The sequence below is a fragment of the Schistocerca americana genome, chromosome 2 (genome assembly GCF_021461395.2).
Source record: "Schistocerca americana isolate TAMUIC-IGC-003095 chromosome 2, iqSchAmer2.1, whole genome shotgun sequence".
NCBI classification, from domain to species: domain Eukaryota; kingdom Metazoa; phylum Arthropoda; class Insecta; order Orthoptera; family Acrididae; genus Schistocerca; species Schistocerca americana.
In genome coordinates, this window is record NC_060120.1 from 661,252,970 (window position 1) to 661,273,943 (window position 20,974).

A 20,974-nucleotide genomic window follows, 5' to 3' on the forward strand; every position below is an offset into this window, starting at 1 on the left:
AAATGACACAAAATCGGTAAAATTCGAGAAAACCTGGTATTTCCACGAAAAATTGATGTGAAATACGTAAAATTGGCGGAAATACGAAGAAATATGTAAAATCGTGAAAACCTAGCAAAATTATGGACAGTGACTGAGAATAGATAAAATTAGAGAAAAAATACCATGAAACGAGTACTGAAAGAAATCAATAAAACTGCTTGTTCTGGAGGATCGTGAATTGATGCTATATAGTGAATCGTAATGCTTAATAGTGGAAAGAGGAGGCGTTCTAGAGGTGTGGTATCAAGGCGAAACAGCCATATTATCCCGCACAGGAGAATACAACCTAACATCTGGCCATGACCTGTGTACGCAAGAGGAAGGTTAGCAGGGGCAGTGGTAGATTGCAATAAGATTGCTACATCTCCTCTGGCTACTGATTGTGGTCTTTAATTCCTTGCAATATGTCGCTGCTTCTTTCTATGCATTTTCAGTTGCTGAAGAACATTTTATATGACTGTTGCGAACGTATTATAGTGTCCGAACCATAATCGGGCTTGAATACCAAAACAGTAGGTGTGACACACCTCCAGATACCTGTGAAATGTTTGTGTTGCAAAGAATCGATGTCTTTTTGGTGTGCATGATAGTTGTTTTGTCACCATTGGTTTACCGGAGAGAAACGTAAAGGGTCAATGTATGTCATGCGCTGGAAACATATTTCTTACACTGGAACATTAACAGTGTTGCATTCCACACAGCTAATAGGTCGAAAAACAGCACAGCTCTAGCATTACAGCGTATTTAAATGCAGAACTCTAAAGCCTTAGGAATATGTATGTTTATGTTCTAAAATAATTTCTCCCTTACCAACACCTTCTTGGTATGGACTCCAGACACTAAAACAATACTCGTCATATATAAGATAAGTGATTTCCGTAAAGTGTATCAAACTCCATCCATCTGGATCCCCATCACCCATTCTGTTCTACACCAATAAGGAGTACTACCCCTCTTAGTAAGTACGCATCTAAAGAGATCAAGTGTACTCGATGGGTGCCGTGAGTAAGATTGGTAAGGAACAGTCTTCGTTGAATGTTAGTTACGATGCTGGGAAGAGAATACCGATCTGTATCACTGGTATTGCTAGCTGTGCCAGTGTGAAACACTTATTATGCTCTCTCAAAAGCAGAATATTGGATTGTATTTATTACTTCTTCCAGATTGCAGACACTGCAGTGTCTCCACATTTTGTCAATAAGAAACGTCGGCTCTGTCTATTTTTTCCTACCATCCTGTGTTTGTTGAGGGTGCAGCTTACCTTACGTCTGCGATCTTCAGTTTTCTGTGATAGCCGATGGATTAAAACATGTTAATGTCGATTTAGCACCTGATACAGACCTCGAACTAACGTTAGAAAAAAAAAAAAAACCTGTATGGTGCTGTACACAGCTGTTGTCATACACTGTGTGGCTGTGTTTACGGCGAAAAAAAGTATGAAACTGCTTATGACGCTATAACACAAGAAATCTCTATTGCGAATGATAGTCTGTGGGATATGGTTTTCTTCTTACACAGGTCTGAGGGAGCGGCTTTGATCATTCGCCACCTGTTCCAGTAAATCAATATGTGTATGTTTAGTGGGATTACAAAATATGCTCAGTGCTGATATGGAGACTGTAATTTGTTTTCGATACACCGGAAGAGACAGACATGGTGAAATCTCATCAAGTTCTCTGCTAGGCAACGTTAACGGAGTGCTATTACAGTGCACAGTATGGAGATCGAAAGTTTGGTTGCATATAGTTCGTAATTTTCCTCTGTTGGATGGCACAAAATAACGAGGAGAGAGAGATGTTTGGGTGACGGACATGAATGCACCCTGCAGTAACAAAATCCTCATCCTTCTTCCAATACCCATTTGATATGAAGTCTTCTTAATTTCCCCAATAAGAAACACCACCGTAACTACTTGAACTGTCTTCTCTACTTCTTTGTGTTGCAGGAGAAAAATTCGTTTTGCGCTGACCTTGCACATTGTGCACGGTTGGCGGAGCTACGACATGTCTCCATTTCCACCGAGTGGCCAAAAAGCATTAACCCATTAACTCAGCTCACCCTGTTTCTCTACGGGATACAGAAGGTGGTAGATATAGCGTTCTCCGACTTCCACTCAGTTCCGACTTAAATTGGAACTAACACAATGACAAAGCTGCAGGGTGGGAGGGGCAGAGGCCGAGGAACAATTTCAAGATGCAGAGAGAGAGAGACTGTCTAAAACCGTGCTAGAGGTTCGAAAAAATTGACTCGTCTCGAGATATAAGAGTGCCACGAATATGATTCAGCAGTGATCGTAATCACTGAAAGGCATCTCCATAGGATCCAACGTAAGTGTGTGGTTGAATGGAGAGATTTGATTCCAAATTGCAGACAGCATTTCTACCAGAAAGAGTAACACTGTACATCTGAAAAGCCAGTGTATTGATCACAGGATTTTGTACATTTCTTATGACTTCAGTCTAGCGTTGGATTTTTTAAATGATTCCTCAGTTAGCGCACCATATACTGCGTGTGATCATTTTCAATCAACAATCATCCTTCCTCATCTATAACCCCATGGGTATATCACACTATCTACATGGCATCAATATAGAATGTGTTACAAATACTGTTTGTTAGCATGAGAAATATCTAGCAGCTGCATGAGAGATTTGCAAATATCGGCTTAATACCACGCTCCTTAGCCGAATCACTTTCCGAATTCGGTGAGAAGAGTAATTTATTACGAGCTTACACTGCTGGCGACATGTACCCGCACTGTCGGCCTGTTAATACACACCCCTGCCATCAACATCTATTTTCAATGTCGCAGTATTTGTGTGGAAGACCGCTTCTTTCGGAAGCAATACCATACCTCGATTTGTAAAGTAAGTATAATTTTTAACATGGATATCGTTAGCTGTACTTGTGTGTGCCTGTAAAACCAGGACCGCTTTTTACAAAGTGACTGCAACATAGTCATTGCGATTGTGGTTTTAATAGTTGGCTTCTTATAAGACGATTAAGGCTCTCTTCCTAAGGCACGCTGGTAACACTCGCAAGGAAAACAAATGGAGCATGTCCATTCATAGTGGATTTTCGCTCAGTGTTGTGATCAGTGTGCTTATAAAGTACGTGATGCGGCGTAAATTTACTGTGGCCAGTTTTCCGAAATGTCCATTGGTAAGGAGGTATGGATTTTATGTGGAAAATTGCGATTTCAACGCATTGATATCCGTAAGAAGGATGAAAGATTTTACATAGAAAATTATGTGCAGTCATAAGAAAGATATAGATATTGATATTTCAACGTGAGTCCAGCGCCACAGCTGTCAGGAGGAGGTATTGATAGTACTTTTCCCATTGTCGAATGTCACCATATTGAGGGTGCAATCGTAATATTTAATTATAATTACAGCGATAAATATGTGGCTGGCTTCCTCGGTCGACTCTGCTGCCCATAAGGGTGCATGGCCGAGGTAGCCAGTGACTAGAATGAATTGACATTTCCGGCTTAAGGCTGTTGTGAGCGGTGGGTACACAGAAAAGTTCTAGTGAGCCAGCTAGTTGGTTCTGCTCGCAGCCAAGGGGATAACTTCCAGCAGCCGCCTTCACAGCACCCTCTGGATAGGTGAATAGTGAACTAATATTCAGTATGCTTTGGGTCAGATGTCAGATGAGTTGCATGTATTCTCCGTGGAAAATTGAGCAGTTAAGTATCGACCACTGCCAAGTGTTGGCGCTGGATATGTTGATAACATGGGAATTTCTACCACTACAATTATCCCCAGATACCCTCCATGGCCAGGTTGGTGCACTCTGGCAGAGACGCATGTCCATAGCTGTGGTTGTGGTCGCTGTAGCAGTTTTCTCTGGCTTGTGGGAGTTGGCGCTGGTGGTATACGAGTGGTGGGTGTGCTGGATGTGGACGTCTGGGAGGTGGGTGGGCTGTATGTACGAGTGTTTTCAGCAGTCTCAGGCATCTAACAATGACAACTACTGGGATAGTGGTTTAGCGTTTCTCAATGCATTGCAGTGCACTCTGTCTTGTAGTGGTAGTTGTTGTTACCATCCTATCACGTGGCAGACTCTTTCCTCCTCATTTTTCATTCTGGTGTAGCTGAGAGAACAAACTTAGGAACTCTATGGTGCTTTATAAAATACACTGAGCAGATCCGTAGTCATCGTAAATTCCAAAACCGTGACGGTATAATATGAATAGACACTGAAATTTGAAATTATAACTATCATTTTATATGGCACCACTTCCAATAGAGACATCAGAAACCCGATTGGTCAATTTATAATTTCCAATAGTGGTGCTGCCAACACACATATCAGTGCAAGCCCTCTGCAGATTGTTTAACGACATAGCACCCAATTGAGCTGAAACTTGAAATTCTCAACTACCACCAATGCAATGGAATTCCTAGCAAACGATGTAACTTTGCTAGCGTCCACCAATAGAAGGCAAGGGGAAAATCCAGAAGGGATCGAATCTTGCCAAATGTACCAGTCCTAGTATCCACCAATAAGATACAAGGAAAAACCGTCCGACACAGAGGGTATCGATTTAATTAGTTAGTCATCAGTCTGATAGTATGAAGGAATATTTCCAAGATATCCACAGCTGGTGATTTACCAGGTATCCACTAATTTCTTCAGGACAAAAGAGACGTTAGTGTGCACATGACGGACGCTCACTGGGCAGGAAGTAACCACTTGAGAGAGGAAGAGAGAGAGAGAGAGAGAGAGAGAGAGAGAGAGAGAGAGAGAGGGGGGGGGGGAGGGAGCACACGTTTCGACAGGAATTTCTCGGGGAACAACGTCAAAGAGTTGCTGCCACTTGATGCTTTGTTCGGTATCATGAGATCAAGGAAGGCTGACATCCGATCCGTGGTCAGTGGTATTTAGTATCATGATCGGTAGTTAGGATATTGGGTGGTTTTTGACCTCCGTGGCGGCACTCGGACACAGACACAAGTGTGGGCTATCCCAAATGGTGGCTACTATACCACGTTTCATTCTACCTATCTTCAAAGATTGATTCAGATGGCTCTAAGCACTATGGGACTTAACATCTGAGATCATCAGTCCCCTAGACATAGAACTACTTAAACCTCACTAAGCTAAGGACATCACACACATCCATGCCAGAGGCAGGATTCGAACCTGCGACCATAGCAGCACGCGCGGCTTCGGACTGAAGCGCATAGAACCGCCACAGCGGCTGGCCTTTCCATATCTTCATGCTTACAGTTATTACAGGTACGTCATTGAAAGGGGGGATGGGCGTGCAGACATGAGCCCTATCTGCCACAAACTGACTAAATAAAGAATATGCATCATTGTAGGACTGACATTGATTTGAATTTCGTGTCGTGAGATCCATCATCTCCAGCACAGAGTGACCCTTTTTCATGCCAATTTTTTGTGGGACAGGTGGGGAGGGAGGGGATGAGGGGTGGGGGGATGAGAGGGGGGGAATCGGACGTCCTCTGGTGGTGGTATTGATTACTAGCTCAATCGATCCCTGCATGACAAGGTGAGCACAGACACAAGAATTTTACAACAAGACAACACCTCCAATGTGCAGCAGCGTAAAGACATACAGTTGCTAAATGTGAGTTTTTCCCGCCAAATGAAGAGATACAAACCCTAAAAATTTAGCTTTATAAATAAACAGTACATCCTCTGCTATGTAATTAACATTAACTTCAATTTTGTATCATGAGATTCTTTCTCTCCAGCACAGATTGAGTCCTTTTCCCACCAGTTTTCAAATGGGGGAGGGGAGGGGGAGTGGGCGATATGAGGAGAGGGCTGAGAGCTTTCCCAGAGGTGGAGGGGTTAATTAATTGATCAATTTAATTAATTCATTCATTTTATATGAAGAGTGTGCATGTTTTGGTGGGGGAGGGAGGGAAGAGGGGTTGGGGGTTTCCCTGAGGGGTAGGGTGAGAGGAGAGGGAAGGGCAGTGGTAGGGACTTCTCAGAAGGATGGACTGTCCGCAAGGGTCATAAATCAACCCTCAGTGGGTCATAAACCAGGTAGCAGAAGAATATGTTAAATGGAGGGGATGGGGAGGGGTTACACAAAAAATCACTTATCAAAACAATAGGTTAAGGTCATAAATCAGTCAGTTGTCACAATTGAATTAATTTTCATATTAATTTGATATCAAAGGCGTGCTCTCACCCCTATTGCCCTACTAATACTGTTAATTGCAAATGCAGAGGAAGAACCACAGCTAAATAAGCACCAGTCGGACATCATTTACTGATAGATAATGCCTATCGAGCATTCCGGAAGCTGGTTGTTAAAAAATCACTCGAAATCAGCTGAAGGAATCAAACGTGAGTTCCAAAGTGGTACCAGAAATCCAGCTAACACAATGACTGTGTGGAGGGACTTAAAAAGAGTGGGGTACACTGGTCGAGCAGCTCCTCAAAAGCCACACATTTCTGCAGTCAGTGTTAAGCAACCCTTGAGGTGGTGTGAAGAGCGACAACTCTGAACAATGCATGACTGGAAAAGAGTGATTTGGAGTGGTGAATCACGCTATGCCCTGTGCCAGCCTCATGTAAAAGTTTGGGTTTGATGAATGCCTGGAGACTGGCATCTGCCATTATGTATAGTGCCATCAGTGAAGTATGGAGGAGGTGGTGTTATGGTATGGAGGTGATTGACTTTGTATCAGCATGACAGTGCACACTGTTTATAAAGCAGAATTTGTAAGACAATGGTTTGTGGACAATAATATTCCTAGTTGACTGGCCTGGCCAGAATCGCGACGTAAACTTAATGGAGCACATATGACATCAGTTAGAACGTCAATTCCTCTCGAGACCCTAGCGTCCAACATCATTACCTTCTCTGGTTTAGCCTCTTGAGGAAGAATGGGCTGCCATTCCTCCACAGACATTCAGACCCCTCACTGAAAGTGTCTCCCAACAGGGTTCAAACCCATTATAAAGCGAAGTGTGGACACACTGCATACAAAGTCCACTAATAGATGTCCAGATGCTTTTTATCAGATGGCGCATTGATCTTTACCGATAGACTGCATTGTTTGCAAGGCATACAGAGTCAGTCTATTATGCTGTGCTAACTGCTCATACGACGAACAGTATTTCAATACTCATCCATTATGTCATCCCACTCACTTTTGTTGGAGGTTGTTCCGTTAGGACCATGGGAGCTTTGGATTTGAGAATCGCCTTCTATACCATAATGAATCGTAGATATATTTCAAGCACCCAGCAATGTGCACCGCTGAGAGTTTAGCAGACTGACCTCCACAAACGTCCGCAGCGACAGGACGTACATCTTGCCGATGGAGAAGTGCAGAGGCTTCTGGGCGCGCTGGATGATGAAGCTCACGCTCTTCTTGAAGCTGCTGTCCAAGTCCGGCCAGCCACAGCTGTACGCTGACAGCTGCACGTCGCTCGCCTGTCAACCCACAGTACACGTGGCTACTTTATACATAAAAGATCGACTGTCCAAAACAAAACAAAAAAAACATTGCATATTTAAACCTTCTAGTAGAATTTGCACCCCTTCAAATTAATACACCTACCGAACAACATGTCTGGAACCAATTCAATAAACACGTTATTCTCATGCAAAGACGTTGGTTGAACATCTCGGTATTGGATAGAACAGAACCGCAGTTTCTTTGTGTGTGTGTGTGTGTGTGTGTGTGTGTGTGTGTGTGTGTGTAGGAAGTGAAGACAGACTAATCTCTAGCATATTTAGAGGTCCAAGTTTGGTTGGTAAGTTACCGTTTGGCTGTGATTTGACAAAGTCAACGAATGTGAATACCAAGTAACTGCAGCGTAGCTGAGGATCTAGATTACTCTGTAAGCTGCAGCAATTCTTCAATGCAGCACATGCTACAGGTCGCAAGGTTTCAGGAGTTCCGCAACGTATAGCTCCTTTTGTTGGAAGGGGGGGAGGGGGGGGGGAATTAACCACTAGCAATGGATACTATAGATCATTGACATAAAATCGAATGTATTTTCGAATGTTTGAATGAGACATACCATATATTTATATTTCATTAAACCACACTTTTACGTATTACAAACTGGCATTAAAATGTTATTCAAATTTTCCATTTCATTGTGATCAACTGTGCTTTGTTATTAACTTGCACTACGATATAGATTGAAGGAAAAGATTTTTAGTTTGAAACTTCCTAGCACATTAACACTGTGTGCCTCACCAATACTCGAACTCGGACCTATGCCTTTGGTGGGCAAGTGCTCTATCCACTGAGCTACCCAAATACGATTCACGACTCCTCCTCACAGCTTTACTTCCACTAGTACCTCGTCTCGTACCCTACAAACTTCACAGAAGCTCCCAGCCCTCCTGCGAAACTGGCAAGACTAGCATTCCTGGAAGTAAGGATATTGCGGAGATGTGACTTAGCCACAACCTGGGGGACGTTTCGAGAATGAAATTTTCACTTTGCAGTGGAGTGTGCCCTGATATGAAACTTCCTGGCGGATTAAAACTGTGTTCCGGACGGGGACTCGAATTCGGGACCTCTGCCTTTCGCAGGTAAGTGCTGAAAAGCTGTGAGAAGAGGTCGTGAGTGATGCTTGGGTAGCACAGTCGGCAGAGCACTTTCTCGCTAAAGGTAAGGGTTCCGAATTCGAGTCTCCGTCCGGCACACAGTTTTAATCCGCCAGGAAGTTTCACATCAGCGCACACTCCGCTGCAAAGTGAAAATTTCGTTCTGGATTATTAGCTTGTTAGTGTACTATCGCGCCAAATTATTTGAGCGGCTCAACGAAACAGTCGGATATCCAGAATAATCCCAAATCCTTATACCTATTTTTGAGTAAGCTTTAATGGTAATCTAGCTCATTTAGTACTGATTTTGCGATTGTCTTTTATATTTGCTTTACTAATTTTGTGTTCAGGCGCAGTTTGTCATTACAGTATGTCTACCTATCATGTTTCAATACATTTAAGTTTTGTTTTCATGCATTCTTTGATGTTTAACCCATTAAGATACGCAAGTGTTGCAATCTTTCTCGCCATATGTCCTAGTGTTAGGTTTCCACCTTCCACTACTTAGCACAGTTTACATTATGCTTTCCCAACAGATGAATCGTGACGTTTTACTGTGTACCATGGAACGGATACTTTGTTCTCTCCATAGGTCTATACAGCTAACTGTATAATACTATGTGTTTTACTTTTTGACGTGAACTGCAGTAGATTATAATCAATGTCATGACAGTCAGCGCCTGCAATGACGGACAGCTGACACTTCTGTTTGCTGGTAATTCAATCAATGGTTACAAAATGTGACACAAGTTAGTTACTCTTTTCATTTAGTGAAAACAAGAGTAAGAGTACCATGGACACATGGTCGCCTTTATTGTACCAAGGCGTAAACAGACTGTGGTTCAGTAGTTTTTATTATGATTTTTCTTTTCTATGTAAATGGAGTCGTGTTGATTATATTGCTCAGATGATGGTTCAAGGCGTGCAGCATTATTTAGTGCTTAAATTAGTGAAATAAAATTTCATGAAAAGTTACTTTCATATGGATTTCAAATTATACTTTGTAAGGAGTATACTGGGGCACAATTGTATGTGGCACTAGAATAAGATAAGAATATTAATAAATTAAAATGAAACTAGGATACTTTAAACGATGAATGTCTTTGATAGGCTCGGTGATGTGGATCACTGACTGTGCGCGATCACAGAGCCAAAGATACTGTACTGCTTTGTTGGAGTAAGAGAGCCCTTGGCGCTCAGTCGTAGGTAGCTGTCCGCGAGGGAAAGACGATGGACTAGGGAGTCTTTGGGGTGTGCTGTGTGAAGCCACCAAGAGTTAGATCAATTTAGGTATGTCAGTATTGTTGAACATGGAAGCAGAAGTCTTTATGTAAATAAGGTAAAGATTTAAACAATTATGATTTCTGTTTTAGCTAGTGCGTTAGTATAAATGAGATGGCTGATAATTTGTAATTGTTGAGTAATCGCAAAATGTACATAAACTGTTTTGAGAAAAAGACTAGTTAGATATTTCATTTTTGTAATGCTTTTAAGATTTGTTAACAGAGCTATGTGTAATTTGATGATCAGCACTTATATTGGATTAATGAAGTTAGATAATACTTGCTGTTTCAGTTTCATTGTTTGTGAATTAATTGTGAGTAATGTAGCTTCAATTGTCAGATGTTTTTGAAAATATAAACTTAACTTGCAATATAATTTTGCTAAGAAAACTCAGTGTTAGTAATTCACCAAATCAGTACCGCCTCCAAGCCCAGGTCATATATTTTTTAAAGATGTTGGATTTTCTCAAATGTTCTCGTTTATCAGCCAAAAGAATTTCATGTGCATTTCAAGTATTGTGGCCAGCATTGCACACTGCTGAGCCTGTAGGTAGCACTTACTTTTCTTTATGAGAGACCAGAATATATCGCATCCCACCATTGCTGCATTAGAGGTAAGACAATTTAATTTATTTGTCATGAGCGCAAGAACTTAAGATTCAGTGCTTAAGGGGCTGAATATATTTTGCAGTGACTGCATTTCTTTATTGGTATTAGGAGTTGAATTGCCCAATCGATTTGTAAAGTTTTGCTAACAATAAGACAGAGTAAACACACCACTTGCACTTACAACACGACAATTCGAGTTCTGTATCCATTCTACTGTTCAGACTTCAGTCAACATAATCGTAAAGTTATCATTTTTAAAAGAAAGTTACCACTTTTAAAACATATAGGTACATATTGGTAAAGAGGTATCTCACAGTTCAGCAGTGCTACAAACCCCTCATATTCTCAAACAGCCCCTAGAAGGTAATTAGTTTTGATGTAAGTTGGAGTTGAATGTGAAATCTTATTGTTAGTTGTAACAATATATTGACCAGCGGCTTAGCCACTGAACAAGATTATAATGAAAGGTGGCAGAAGAACTGGCGAAGATATAAGACGTGAAACATGAGACATTAGAGAACTATAATACTCGTACTTGGTACTGGCGTATTTTACTCATATTGGATTCCGTTAAGTGCGTTGAATGCACCGTTTAGATGACGTCAAGGGTAAAAGTCGGCAGGTGGTATGGGCAGGTTCAGTATTTCCCATAAAATACACAGTTTTTTTCGTCAGGAGAACTCCACATAAACTCACGAAAATTGTTCACTAGCATCGGGTGGAAAATGTCTGTCACTCTTTACAACAAAAACTTTTGCAACAACTATTAACAAGGAACACATCACTAAAACCCTTATTTCAGGGCGAATATGTTACGCCCAGTGCCTCTCTTTGTAGCCAACAGATACGACTGCCAAAATGGATCTTAGACAGTCCTGTCGACCTCAGAATTAGAAAACTTGCTTGAGGGGGAATTTATCACAGTAAATATACCTTCTACAATGGAATATACTGTAAATATTGATAGTTAAATTGTAATACTCATCTTGGCGATAATTCAAATTTTATATACTACTAGCCATTGAAACCGACACGCCAGGAAATACGATGAAAACGAAATTTCACTTATTACAAGTTATACAGTATAGTAGGAAGGTAAGCGATTCAGTTTATAGGTGATTGGGGATACGCAGGGTGCAGAATTTAGTACCAAGAACTGCCCCACTGGCTATAACATGGCTACAACATGGCTGGGAACTGGGTCGAACTAAACTTAGGTACAGGTGCATCATCCTATCGCTCCTTCAGCTCTCCCCAGCAGTTCATCAATCATAGTGACTTATGAGTGGTAGTTTACCAGTTTCTTGGTAACCTTTGACCAGAAGTTTTCAGTGGCTGAGAGATTTGGAGAACTTGCTGGCCACAGCAGCCTCTGTCCACATGCCACAAAATCTTGTATGAGCGTTGCGCCGTAAAATGCCTAACAGCCCTCAACTTCTTGGCAGGATAAACGCTTTGGAACGTGGTGCATTTAACAACTGTTTACACAGTAAATTCTTCAAGTTCATCTCTATGAGAGACAGTGTCAAGAGAGAAACAGCATTTTTCCTGCATGGGATAACAGTGATAGCAGGAGGAATACTAGGTGAAAATCGGCAAGAAAGCATCTAAAATATTTGCAATCACACCACATAAATTGGAATTGGCCGATGATAAAATGGTTGTTGTGATGGAACAACCGTCTGCAGTATTGCATCTCAGTTCTTCTTCGATGCACAGGGTCAACTGTAGGATAGTAGGACCGCAAGCTTGTCTTGCATCTTCTCAGTCAAAGCATCTCTCCCTTGAACTTACGTTCTGATGATTCTCTACAAGTTCTTCTACATGCTTTTATTACCATTCTTTTCCTGTAGTCTACACTTATTTTGCTTAAAATTTGAAATCTCTGTTTGCTTCCTCATTGGAAATCTTATCCTGCCCACAGTCGAATATGTCACAGAGCAGTTAATAATCATATTTGGAAAAAACAGCATGAAACTGTGCTGTAAAATCCCTGCCTTAGAGCTTTCGTTTCATGAACATACATATACCACGACAGTTTCGGGTATTATTTATCAAAATACTTGAAGATTCGGTCTATTACATAACAAGGCTCTCATGGGATTATTACTGATAACACTTACAAATTAAAGTGCCCTTCCCGATTAACTGATTTATGCTGTAATACTATCAAAAGCATCGAATAGTATGCTGAAATTAGTAAAACACATTTTTACAAGTAGAAAACGAAAGTTGACAAGCTTTCAACTATCCACATTCAACCACTTTCCACAGCCAACGAAACATTTGCAATGTCTCCATGCTCAGGTATTACCTTTATCTCACACTAAAAAACGTTTGTCGTCTTCTGCTGCTACTGATAACGTAATAAATAGCACAGTGATGACTACATAACACTTGAGTTCCCTCTACGAATATATTACAGCAAAATTTGAAATAAAATGTCCCATGTTACAGTAAAAATTGTAACAAATTGCCCCATGTTACACAAAAACTGTAACAATTTGCCCCATGTTGCAGTAAAATTGCAACAAATTGTCCAAAGGTGACACTACAATTGTAACAAATGGCCCCATATTACAGTGAAATTGTAACAAAATATGCCATGATACTGCAAACATTGTAAAGAATTACACCACATTACATTAAAAATTGTAATAAATTGCCGCATGTTACAACAAAAATTATAACAAAATAACTCATACAAGTGATATGACAGCACTTCCTTCATGTCATCAAATTGTGTATTTTCAAAAAATAAGAGTACATTGAACTTTCGATCTGGTGACAATCTTATAACGACAAGTTTAAAATTGCAGAGACACCACATTCATTGGTGCATCGTGGAATGCTAGTTGTGTTGACAATGGAGATAGTGGAAACTCCAAAGTCTGGAAGCAATTTTTGTGTTCTGCTTCAGTGTATCATGGAGTTTGTCTGGAAACAGTTCCACATGCTGGCCCAATGCATCAGGGAGTGCATCTATGTACTATGTTTATTTCTGGTTTTTAGTTATACTTCCTATATTACATTTAACGTATGAAGATACCCCATGAGCTATTTATGTTATATTAACACTAGATATTGTGAAGTACCTCTACATGTCTCTGAGGGATTTGTGATAATTGGATCCTATTTTTCCCAACGTTCAAATCTGTTAGGCTTGATATCATAGTTTTTTAATGACAGCAGATCCACTGAAAGCTGTAGGATCGGGTCTCTGCCTAACTTACATTTGGAAATTACATTCCAGAAAAGAGGGTAACTGTAGTCCACTGTTATAACTCCTCTGTATTCTATTAGTTAAATAATCCTCAACTAAAGACTTAAAGTGTTTCAAATAGGATGATTTCAGAATGCCTCAAACTCATTCCATATGCTGCACACAAAAGGATAATAGCATTTGGGTGTTTCAGACTACACCCTAAGATTTCTTTCAGCCTCATGTAAGGTTTACCTGCTCACAACGTCATTATTTTGACGTGTTTGACAATTGCTCTAGCATCTATAATGTGGTTACATCCCTCCAGATATAGAAGACATCTCCATCAGCCACATTCACCTACATGGTGTTAGATTTTGCCTTCTGACATCACTCTTCGCTGGGCACCCTGGTGTTTCCATGACATATGTATGTCTTGATGGATAAATGCCACCAATCCGCTTCTGCAATCTTCTCTGATTGCGAACCTATGACACTTATCACTGTCCATCAAGTATGCAGCAAGGCAGGACTTTGACCGATCTAAAGGGCTACTCTGTCACATCTAGTATTAATTGCAATTCTATTAGTATGAGACTTTCACACTTCTTTTGCTAAGCTACAAACTGAGACCTTAGAAGTGGGAGTATATTGACTGTGATTGCTTTAGGTTAGATACAAAATGCTAGAAAGCCTTTTTCAACGTTAAATTTCTTGATAACGACACAAAATTTAAAAATAAGTTGAATTCACCATTGATGTTGGAGTCCATCAAACCAGTAAGCGAATGGGTAATGTGACGGCATAAAGACTTAAAATGTTGCTGTCCTGCGTATTGATAATAGCCTGTTTTGGAGAGTTTTCTACAAAACCATAGCAGCTACATAGGAAAAACAGTGAAATTCTCTTTATGTACAAGTATGCACTATACTTCCAGCAGGGTGGACATCTGTGGTATAAGGGCTGAATAGTATTACATTGGTTTGAGGGTGTATTTAAGTAAGGGAGTAAAGTTCATCCTGGTGCCCTCTGCATTGTTGCCAAATTTATTCAAGATGGCGACTCTTCTTTGGTGGTCCTCCCACCGCCTCTCCCTGGGGTGTGGATGTGGGAATGTCACAATCGAATTAATTTGCAAATTAATTAGAATAAAAAATGGTGGGAAATTCCAAAAATGGTAAGAATTTGAAAAAAGGGAAAGAGATTCAAAATGGCAGGAACTTCAAATTTTGGATCCCTAGTTCACAATACCACCACCAGAGGGTGCTGTAGGACTCCCTCTCTCCCCTCCCCCACTTCCTCTCTCCACTCCCCCACTTCTCCTCATGAGCTGGTGGGAAGAATGGATGTGAATCTTTACTTTATCATATATGTGATGTGTTCAGTGGATGAGATGGTGGTGTCAAACATGAAGGAGCTTAACAGCTATATTAGCTGTAACCATGCATCTGAGAGCTGCGTCCATAGCTCCCTGCATGACACATGGAAAGTGCAGGTATTGGAAGAGTATAAAAAGAAGAATATGTTGCATCAAAAATGATGATGCAGCGATACAGGTTGAAGTTACATTTTGCAACTCATGCTGATAGATGCTTGTGCTGGAACAGTCGATCTTTCATTGAAAAGTCCAGTCAGTCATGCAAAGTGCAAGAGCTGAGATGCTCATCCACTCTCGTGTAGTCATCTTGTTCAGAATGTGTTGAGTTGGTAAGATGCAGGTGATGAGCAGGGAGTATGCATCTGTGGAATGGAAAGAAAAGATAATGGATGACTGTAAGAAAAATACTTTTCAGCAAATAATGGTGATGCATGGTAATGGGTTGAAGATGCTTTTTGCAAGTCATACTGATGTGCTGGAGCCGTCATCCTTTTCTGAAATGTCCCATCAATATGTCTAAGAGATGAATGTGTGTTCTACACCAACAATCCCAAAATGACTGAGGTAGTTCATAAAACTGTCAAATAGGGTGCTTGAAGCGGCATTTGCTCCCGCACCACTTCCCTTAGGAATCAACAGGAACGCAGGATTGCCCCCTCCCTCACCTGAAAACTGGTGGGGGTCAACAGGGGTGCAGGAATGATACAACCAGTCATGCAATCGTGAAGACATGGACAAGACAAATACAGTAATCCACTGGTCTGTCAGTGGAGCAGTAGTCATGAAGCGTCAACAGCAGCAGCAGCTGACTTGTCCACCACATCCCAGCAGTAGAATATGAAGAAATGGATGAGCAAGTACTCATTACATGTCTTTGCTCCTATTGACATACACAGCAGTTCTTTGTCAAGTTCACTTTATTTGTTCAACTCCATGTCTTTGTCTGTGGATGCTTATTGTTTCTTCTCCTTTGTTCAGGAGGCTCCTGTGTGTCTGTACCAGCAGTGACTTCCAGCATGTCTGGACCAGTAATAACCTTTGCATGTCTGAACCTGCAGTGACCTCCCACCTGTCGGGATCTGCAGCTCCGTTGGATGCTGTAGTTCACTTGGCCACCACGTTGGAGCAGAACAAAGACTTGTTGTTACTCATCCCATTCATCGATTTAGACACCCACCCTGTCCCTGAATCTCTGAGGAAGTATACAGGGGTCCAATACCACATGGTGTAGGTCAGCACTGGTCACTGACATACATGCCATCTCCAACAATTTCAGTGTTACTGCAAGGACAGGATGTATATATGTGGGTGAGAAGCTGATGCTTCCTCCCAGTGCTCTAATGCTGTTCAGTTCAAGTTAATGGTTCAATAGTTTAAATATAGGTATAGAAGCATCAGTGGACAGTGACTGACATTTTGTGTTAAGGATCGAAAATGCACTGAGAAGTGTTAAAGTCTGGTTTATGGAGTTGGAATGGGATGAAAACTGCAGACCCTACTTCAATCAGCATATGAGCACAGAGTAAAATCCATCTCGTTCTCCCCCAGACACGTGCTATGCAGGCTTAATGCTATCTATAACTTCACTGCATGATGCTAATATTGGGTAATCAGTCCATTTATTTAAAGCTCTCCACCACTGTAAACTTGTTTGGTCTGTAGATGATGGTATCCATTGTGCTGGAAAGACTGAACAGATGCTCACGTTCAAACTATATATAAAGACACTGTGAACTATCTCCATACATCTAGTGTGACTGTAGAGGATTTAGAACACTACATCTACACGGTGCTAAAAGAGGAAGCTAAAGGAGTACTCATCACTTTGAGGGAAATACAAGAAAGTTTTATTTGCCAAACTCTTTATTTGTGTGAAGAAGGAACAAATTGATTTTGTTGATGTTATGCATCCTCTACGTGACTACTGAATAAAAACAATATGAATACTACAGAAAACACCATTTTATTTCTTTTCTATGTTCCTCGTAATAATGTTACTGTTCTCAGTATTTCCACTGCAATGCCTAGAACACTGCAGCTGCAGTAGTCTGTCTGAATCACGTCATCATTGTTAAACTGAATGATAGACAACACTTTCAAATGTAAATAAATGTTCCATAAAAACCCATTGCATATCAATATCAGATGTAGTCAGTACCATGGGACGGTTGGTGAAGCATCAGAACTTAGTTGTAAGTGACTGGTCCTGTGATGATGCTGAAGAAGATACTATATGAGCAGTAAGTGTACATCCAACCAATTGTGGCAAGACAAATGTTCTCCTGTCACTGCTAACACACCCAAATGGAGGCCTATTTGAGCATGTATGCTAGTTCTCAAAAACTCCATTTCAGCCCAAGTGCCAGTTGCTGCAAAACGTACTACAGTTTGTTGATGGTGTAACATAAACGACATTCAGTCAAAACAGTGAAATTCGTCCATCAGAAGAAGTAAAACCAAACACTGTATTCATATTCAATGATGTTGCTATGGAAAACCAGGAACAAATCCTATGATATTTCTGTTTTGGTCGTCATGTGGTTGTTGATGTATTTTATTTCAGTCAAACATATTCCAGAATCCCAAAACAGTTGGAAAGGGATAACGCAAAGCTCGTTATAGACTTCAGATGAGAATATTTGAATTTAAAACACATTTACCAAGCAAATATAGGAAGTGATATTCATTCTATGAATTGGTAAACATATGTGGGGATTGCTGAAACCACATGTAGTACAGATTTCTTGTTATTAGTAAACCAAGAAAACTTAATGAACTTAATGATGATAGGTACAGAAAGAACTTCCAGGAGATTATATATATACATATATATATATATATATATATATATATATATATATATATATATAGCCATTAAACAGTTGGGTACAATAGTAAACTACACACCATGAACAAGTTTGTACACATGTAAGGCACTCCAGCTAAGAGGATAGGTGTGCATACATAGAAAAATAGTGTATACATAGATGAAAAATTTCAGCCTCTCGATTGTAAAGTTACAGGCCTAGAGATGTATTCCCTGCAGCTTCTGAGACTAATCAGCCGACTAGATGCTGCGGTTATCCTGTTTGAAAAGAACATAAAAGACTTAACGGTAAAGGTTGATGGAACTGAACAGGAAGTAGAGGACTTTCATGTAAAGGTTGATAGAGTAGGCGTGATATACATAAGGTACATCCTGTGAAGGAGTTCGCTTAGTATATAACAAGATGTCGAATAAGCATAAGGTCACTGTGACACAGAAGGCTGTTTAAGAAAAGCTACGTCTGTTAAAGTTAGGACATTTTAATCTGGAGCAAACACTAAGAGAAACCTTTAAATCAGTTACTAGATCTTTCGATGAACTCACAGCAAGATTATACAATAATGATGAAGTTGCTGACTTGATTAATCACCACAGCGATCATAGAATACACAAAATATTTGGTGAAAAACCATACACGCCTCTAAGTTTAAAAGAAAAACCAATACAGGCAGGTGATGGGAATTTCAAAGAACAGCTGGTCTAAAGAGTCTCATTTTCCAAATCTCGCAAACTTTGTAGATTATTCACCCACAGACCTGGAGATGTGTGGTGAAACACTGCAAATGACCGATGTACATAGGAAAGTGGAAAACTGACGCAATGCAAAATACAGAACCACTATAAAACCTTTATTAGATGTTCGATGATGGTATTGGCATCCAGCATAAATGAGTCAGCAATCGACCCCCACAATATATATATATATATATATATATATGTTACTTCTTAAAACAAAAACAGGGAGGGATTTTGCACGGGTGTTTTTGAGCGTTGTTGTAAACAGGGACTAACAGATGTCCTGACAACCATCAAACTGATCATGGTGGACAGTTTTACATCAGGTATTTCAAGACCGTGATACAGAGGTACATAATACATCACTACTCGACATTCACCCGCCTGAAGGCGAGCTCCATGGTTCACACAAATGGACAAACATCCTCCTGGGAATACCTGCACGGTATAATCGAACCAATGTAGCACAATAAAAATGAGGACAATCGATGATTGTAATAATGGACTCAAGTGTATGGTATACTATCGTCCGGATCCATGTAAACAGAAACTTAATGTATGTGATTTGCGACATATCTCAAAACACAAGACAGCATTTGGTAAGTCATACGTACCCAACTGGTCGAGTGAGATATTCACAGTTTCCAAAGTGCCGAGAACAAATGCCAGAACTTACATCTTAAAGGATAACAGTGGCACTGAAATTTCTGAATGCTTTTACGTAAATGAATTGCAGAAGAGCTCAGAACCGCACTAGTTAAATGATTTGGTTTTCCTGCAACACAAAACAGCTGGACTGATGCTGACAATTTACCGTATAATGGGTTGCATAGAGCACAACTAGCACAGAAGCATAACATGCATGATAGGAGACACATTATGGGAGGTGCTGGTATTCTCGACAAACTCCCAGGTGAATTACACATTCCTGGTCTATAACTATTGTGAACCTGGTACAATGCTTGAAAGACGATTGGCTCATAGTGATAAGAGGATTAATCTGCTTGACATCGCATACAAAAAACAAGAAGCTCTCGGGAAGATCGAATTTTGGCTGATAAAGTCAAGGCAGTATGTGTGATAAAATTAAGTTGGGCTTGGATGTGAATTTCAAGCAAGTTACGAACGCCGCATGTCGTGTATTGAAGAAGAAGAAGAAGACAACAATGAAAAAGAAGAAGCCATAGAAAGGGGGTTTAAAAAACTGTATCCTGATAGCGATGTATGCGGCTAAAAGCCCTCTGAAGCATTAAAGACCGGTGAAAGCAACCCTGGTTCTGCCGGCACCCAAGACATCATGTAGAATTATCCCCTTCCTCATTCCTACCATCACTGGTCTATCAGCGATGTGTTCACAGGCTGATAGTATTGCGGTTTTACCAAAACAGTGAGGAACGCCCAGAACTCTCAGCAGCAGCTAGAGGAAGCAAGAAGACAAAACCACATGATGGAAGCAGTAGCCATTGGAAAAGAACTATACCTGAAACCCTACAAGAAAGAACTGGGTCTCTTTATAAACAAAAAAGCCCATTAAACATAATACCGGATAGACTACTTACAGATACAGATCTGCTAAAGTTTGTTAGGGGAAAATTCAGCATTCCAAGATTCCGAGGTGTCTTTATGCGGGGTACATTACCGAAGACCATGTAGAAATCCAGTGAATTTAGATGTTGCTCGAGGACTCAGAACCCACTGGATGACGCATCTTAAGAAAAAAAACAAAGTCTACTATTTTGACTCATTGGAAGACTAGCAACCAACAGAAGTGTTACAGCGATACTGCGCTGGTAGAAGACGTGTGACCTACAATTCTCATGACCATCAAGACGTTAATACTTACATGAGTGGACATCTGTGCATCATGTTCCCACTAATGTTTATGAAGGAACACGTATATAAGGAGGTGAACTGAGCATCCACTCGTCAGTCGAAGTTCAGATGCAGTGTTGCTTACTCTAACTTGAAAAGAACGATTGTCGGTATTACATGCGAATTACTTCTCGTCGATTGATTTAAGCAACAGAGAATGGAGAATTGCACTGACTAGACGTGAAACGTACAACAGCATGCCGGATATCACAGAGGCTAAAAGTAAAGTTCATCTGGAAAATAATGGTAGAAAAGAAATTGGTGGAAATGGAATGTGGTGCATACGATACTGACGATTTAAATAATGTTTAAAGCAGTCTGGGAAAGGAATTGTGCTACATACAAACATAAATATACTTAAATCTTAAATAAATACATCGAAGGCAACTATTTACTTTGAGCAGAAAGGTTCAGTAGGACAGAAACTGCGTTTCCCAAAAGGACATAGTTTGAAGAGGGAGAC

The 20,974-nt window shown here is 40.5% G+C and overlaps 1 protein-coding gene across 1 annotated transcript in view; it reads right to left on the reverse strand.

Annotated features, from left to right (window-relative positions):
* LOC124594310 (odorant receptor Or2-like) overlaps window positions 1-20,974 on the reverse strand; it is a 132,670-nt gene that overhangs the window by 24,243 nt on the left and 87,453 nt on the right. The window contains exon 6 of the mRNA XM_047132673.1: window positions 7,319-7,474. Coding sequence (XP_046988629.1) covers window positions 7,319-7,474 — 156 coding nt within the window. The remainder of the gene's footprint in view (window positions 1-7,318; window positions 7,475-20,974) is intronic.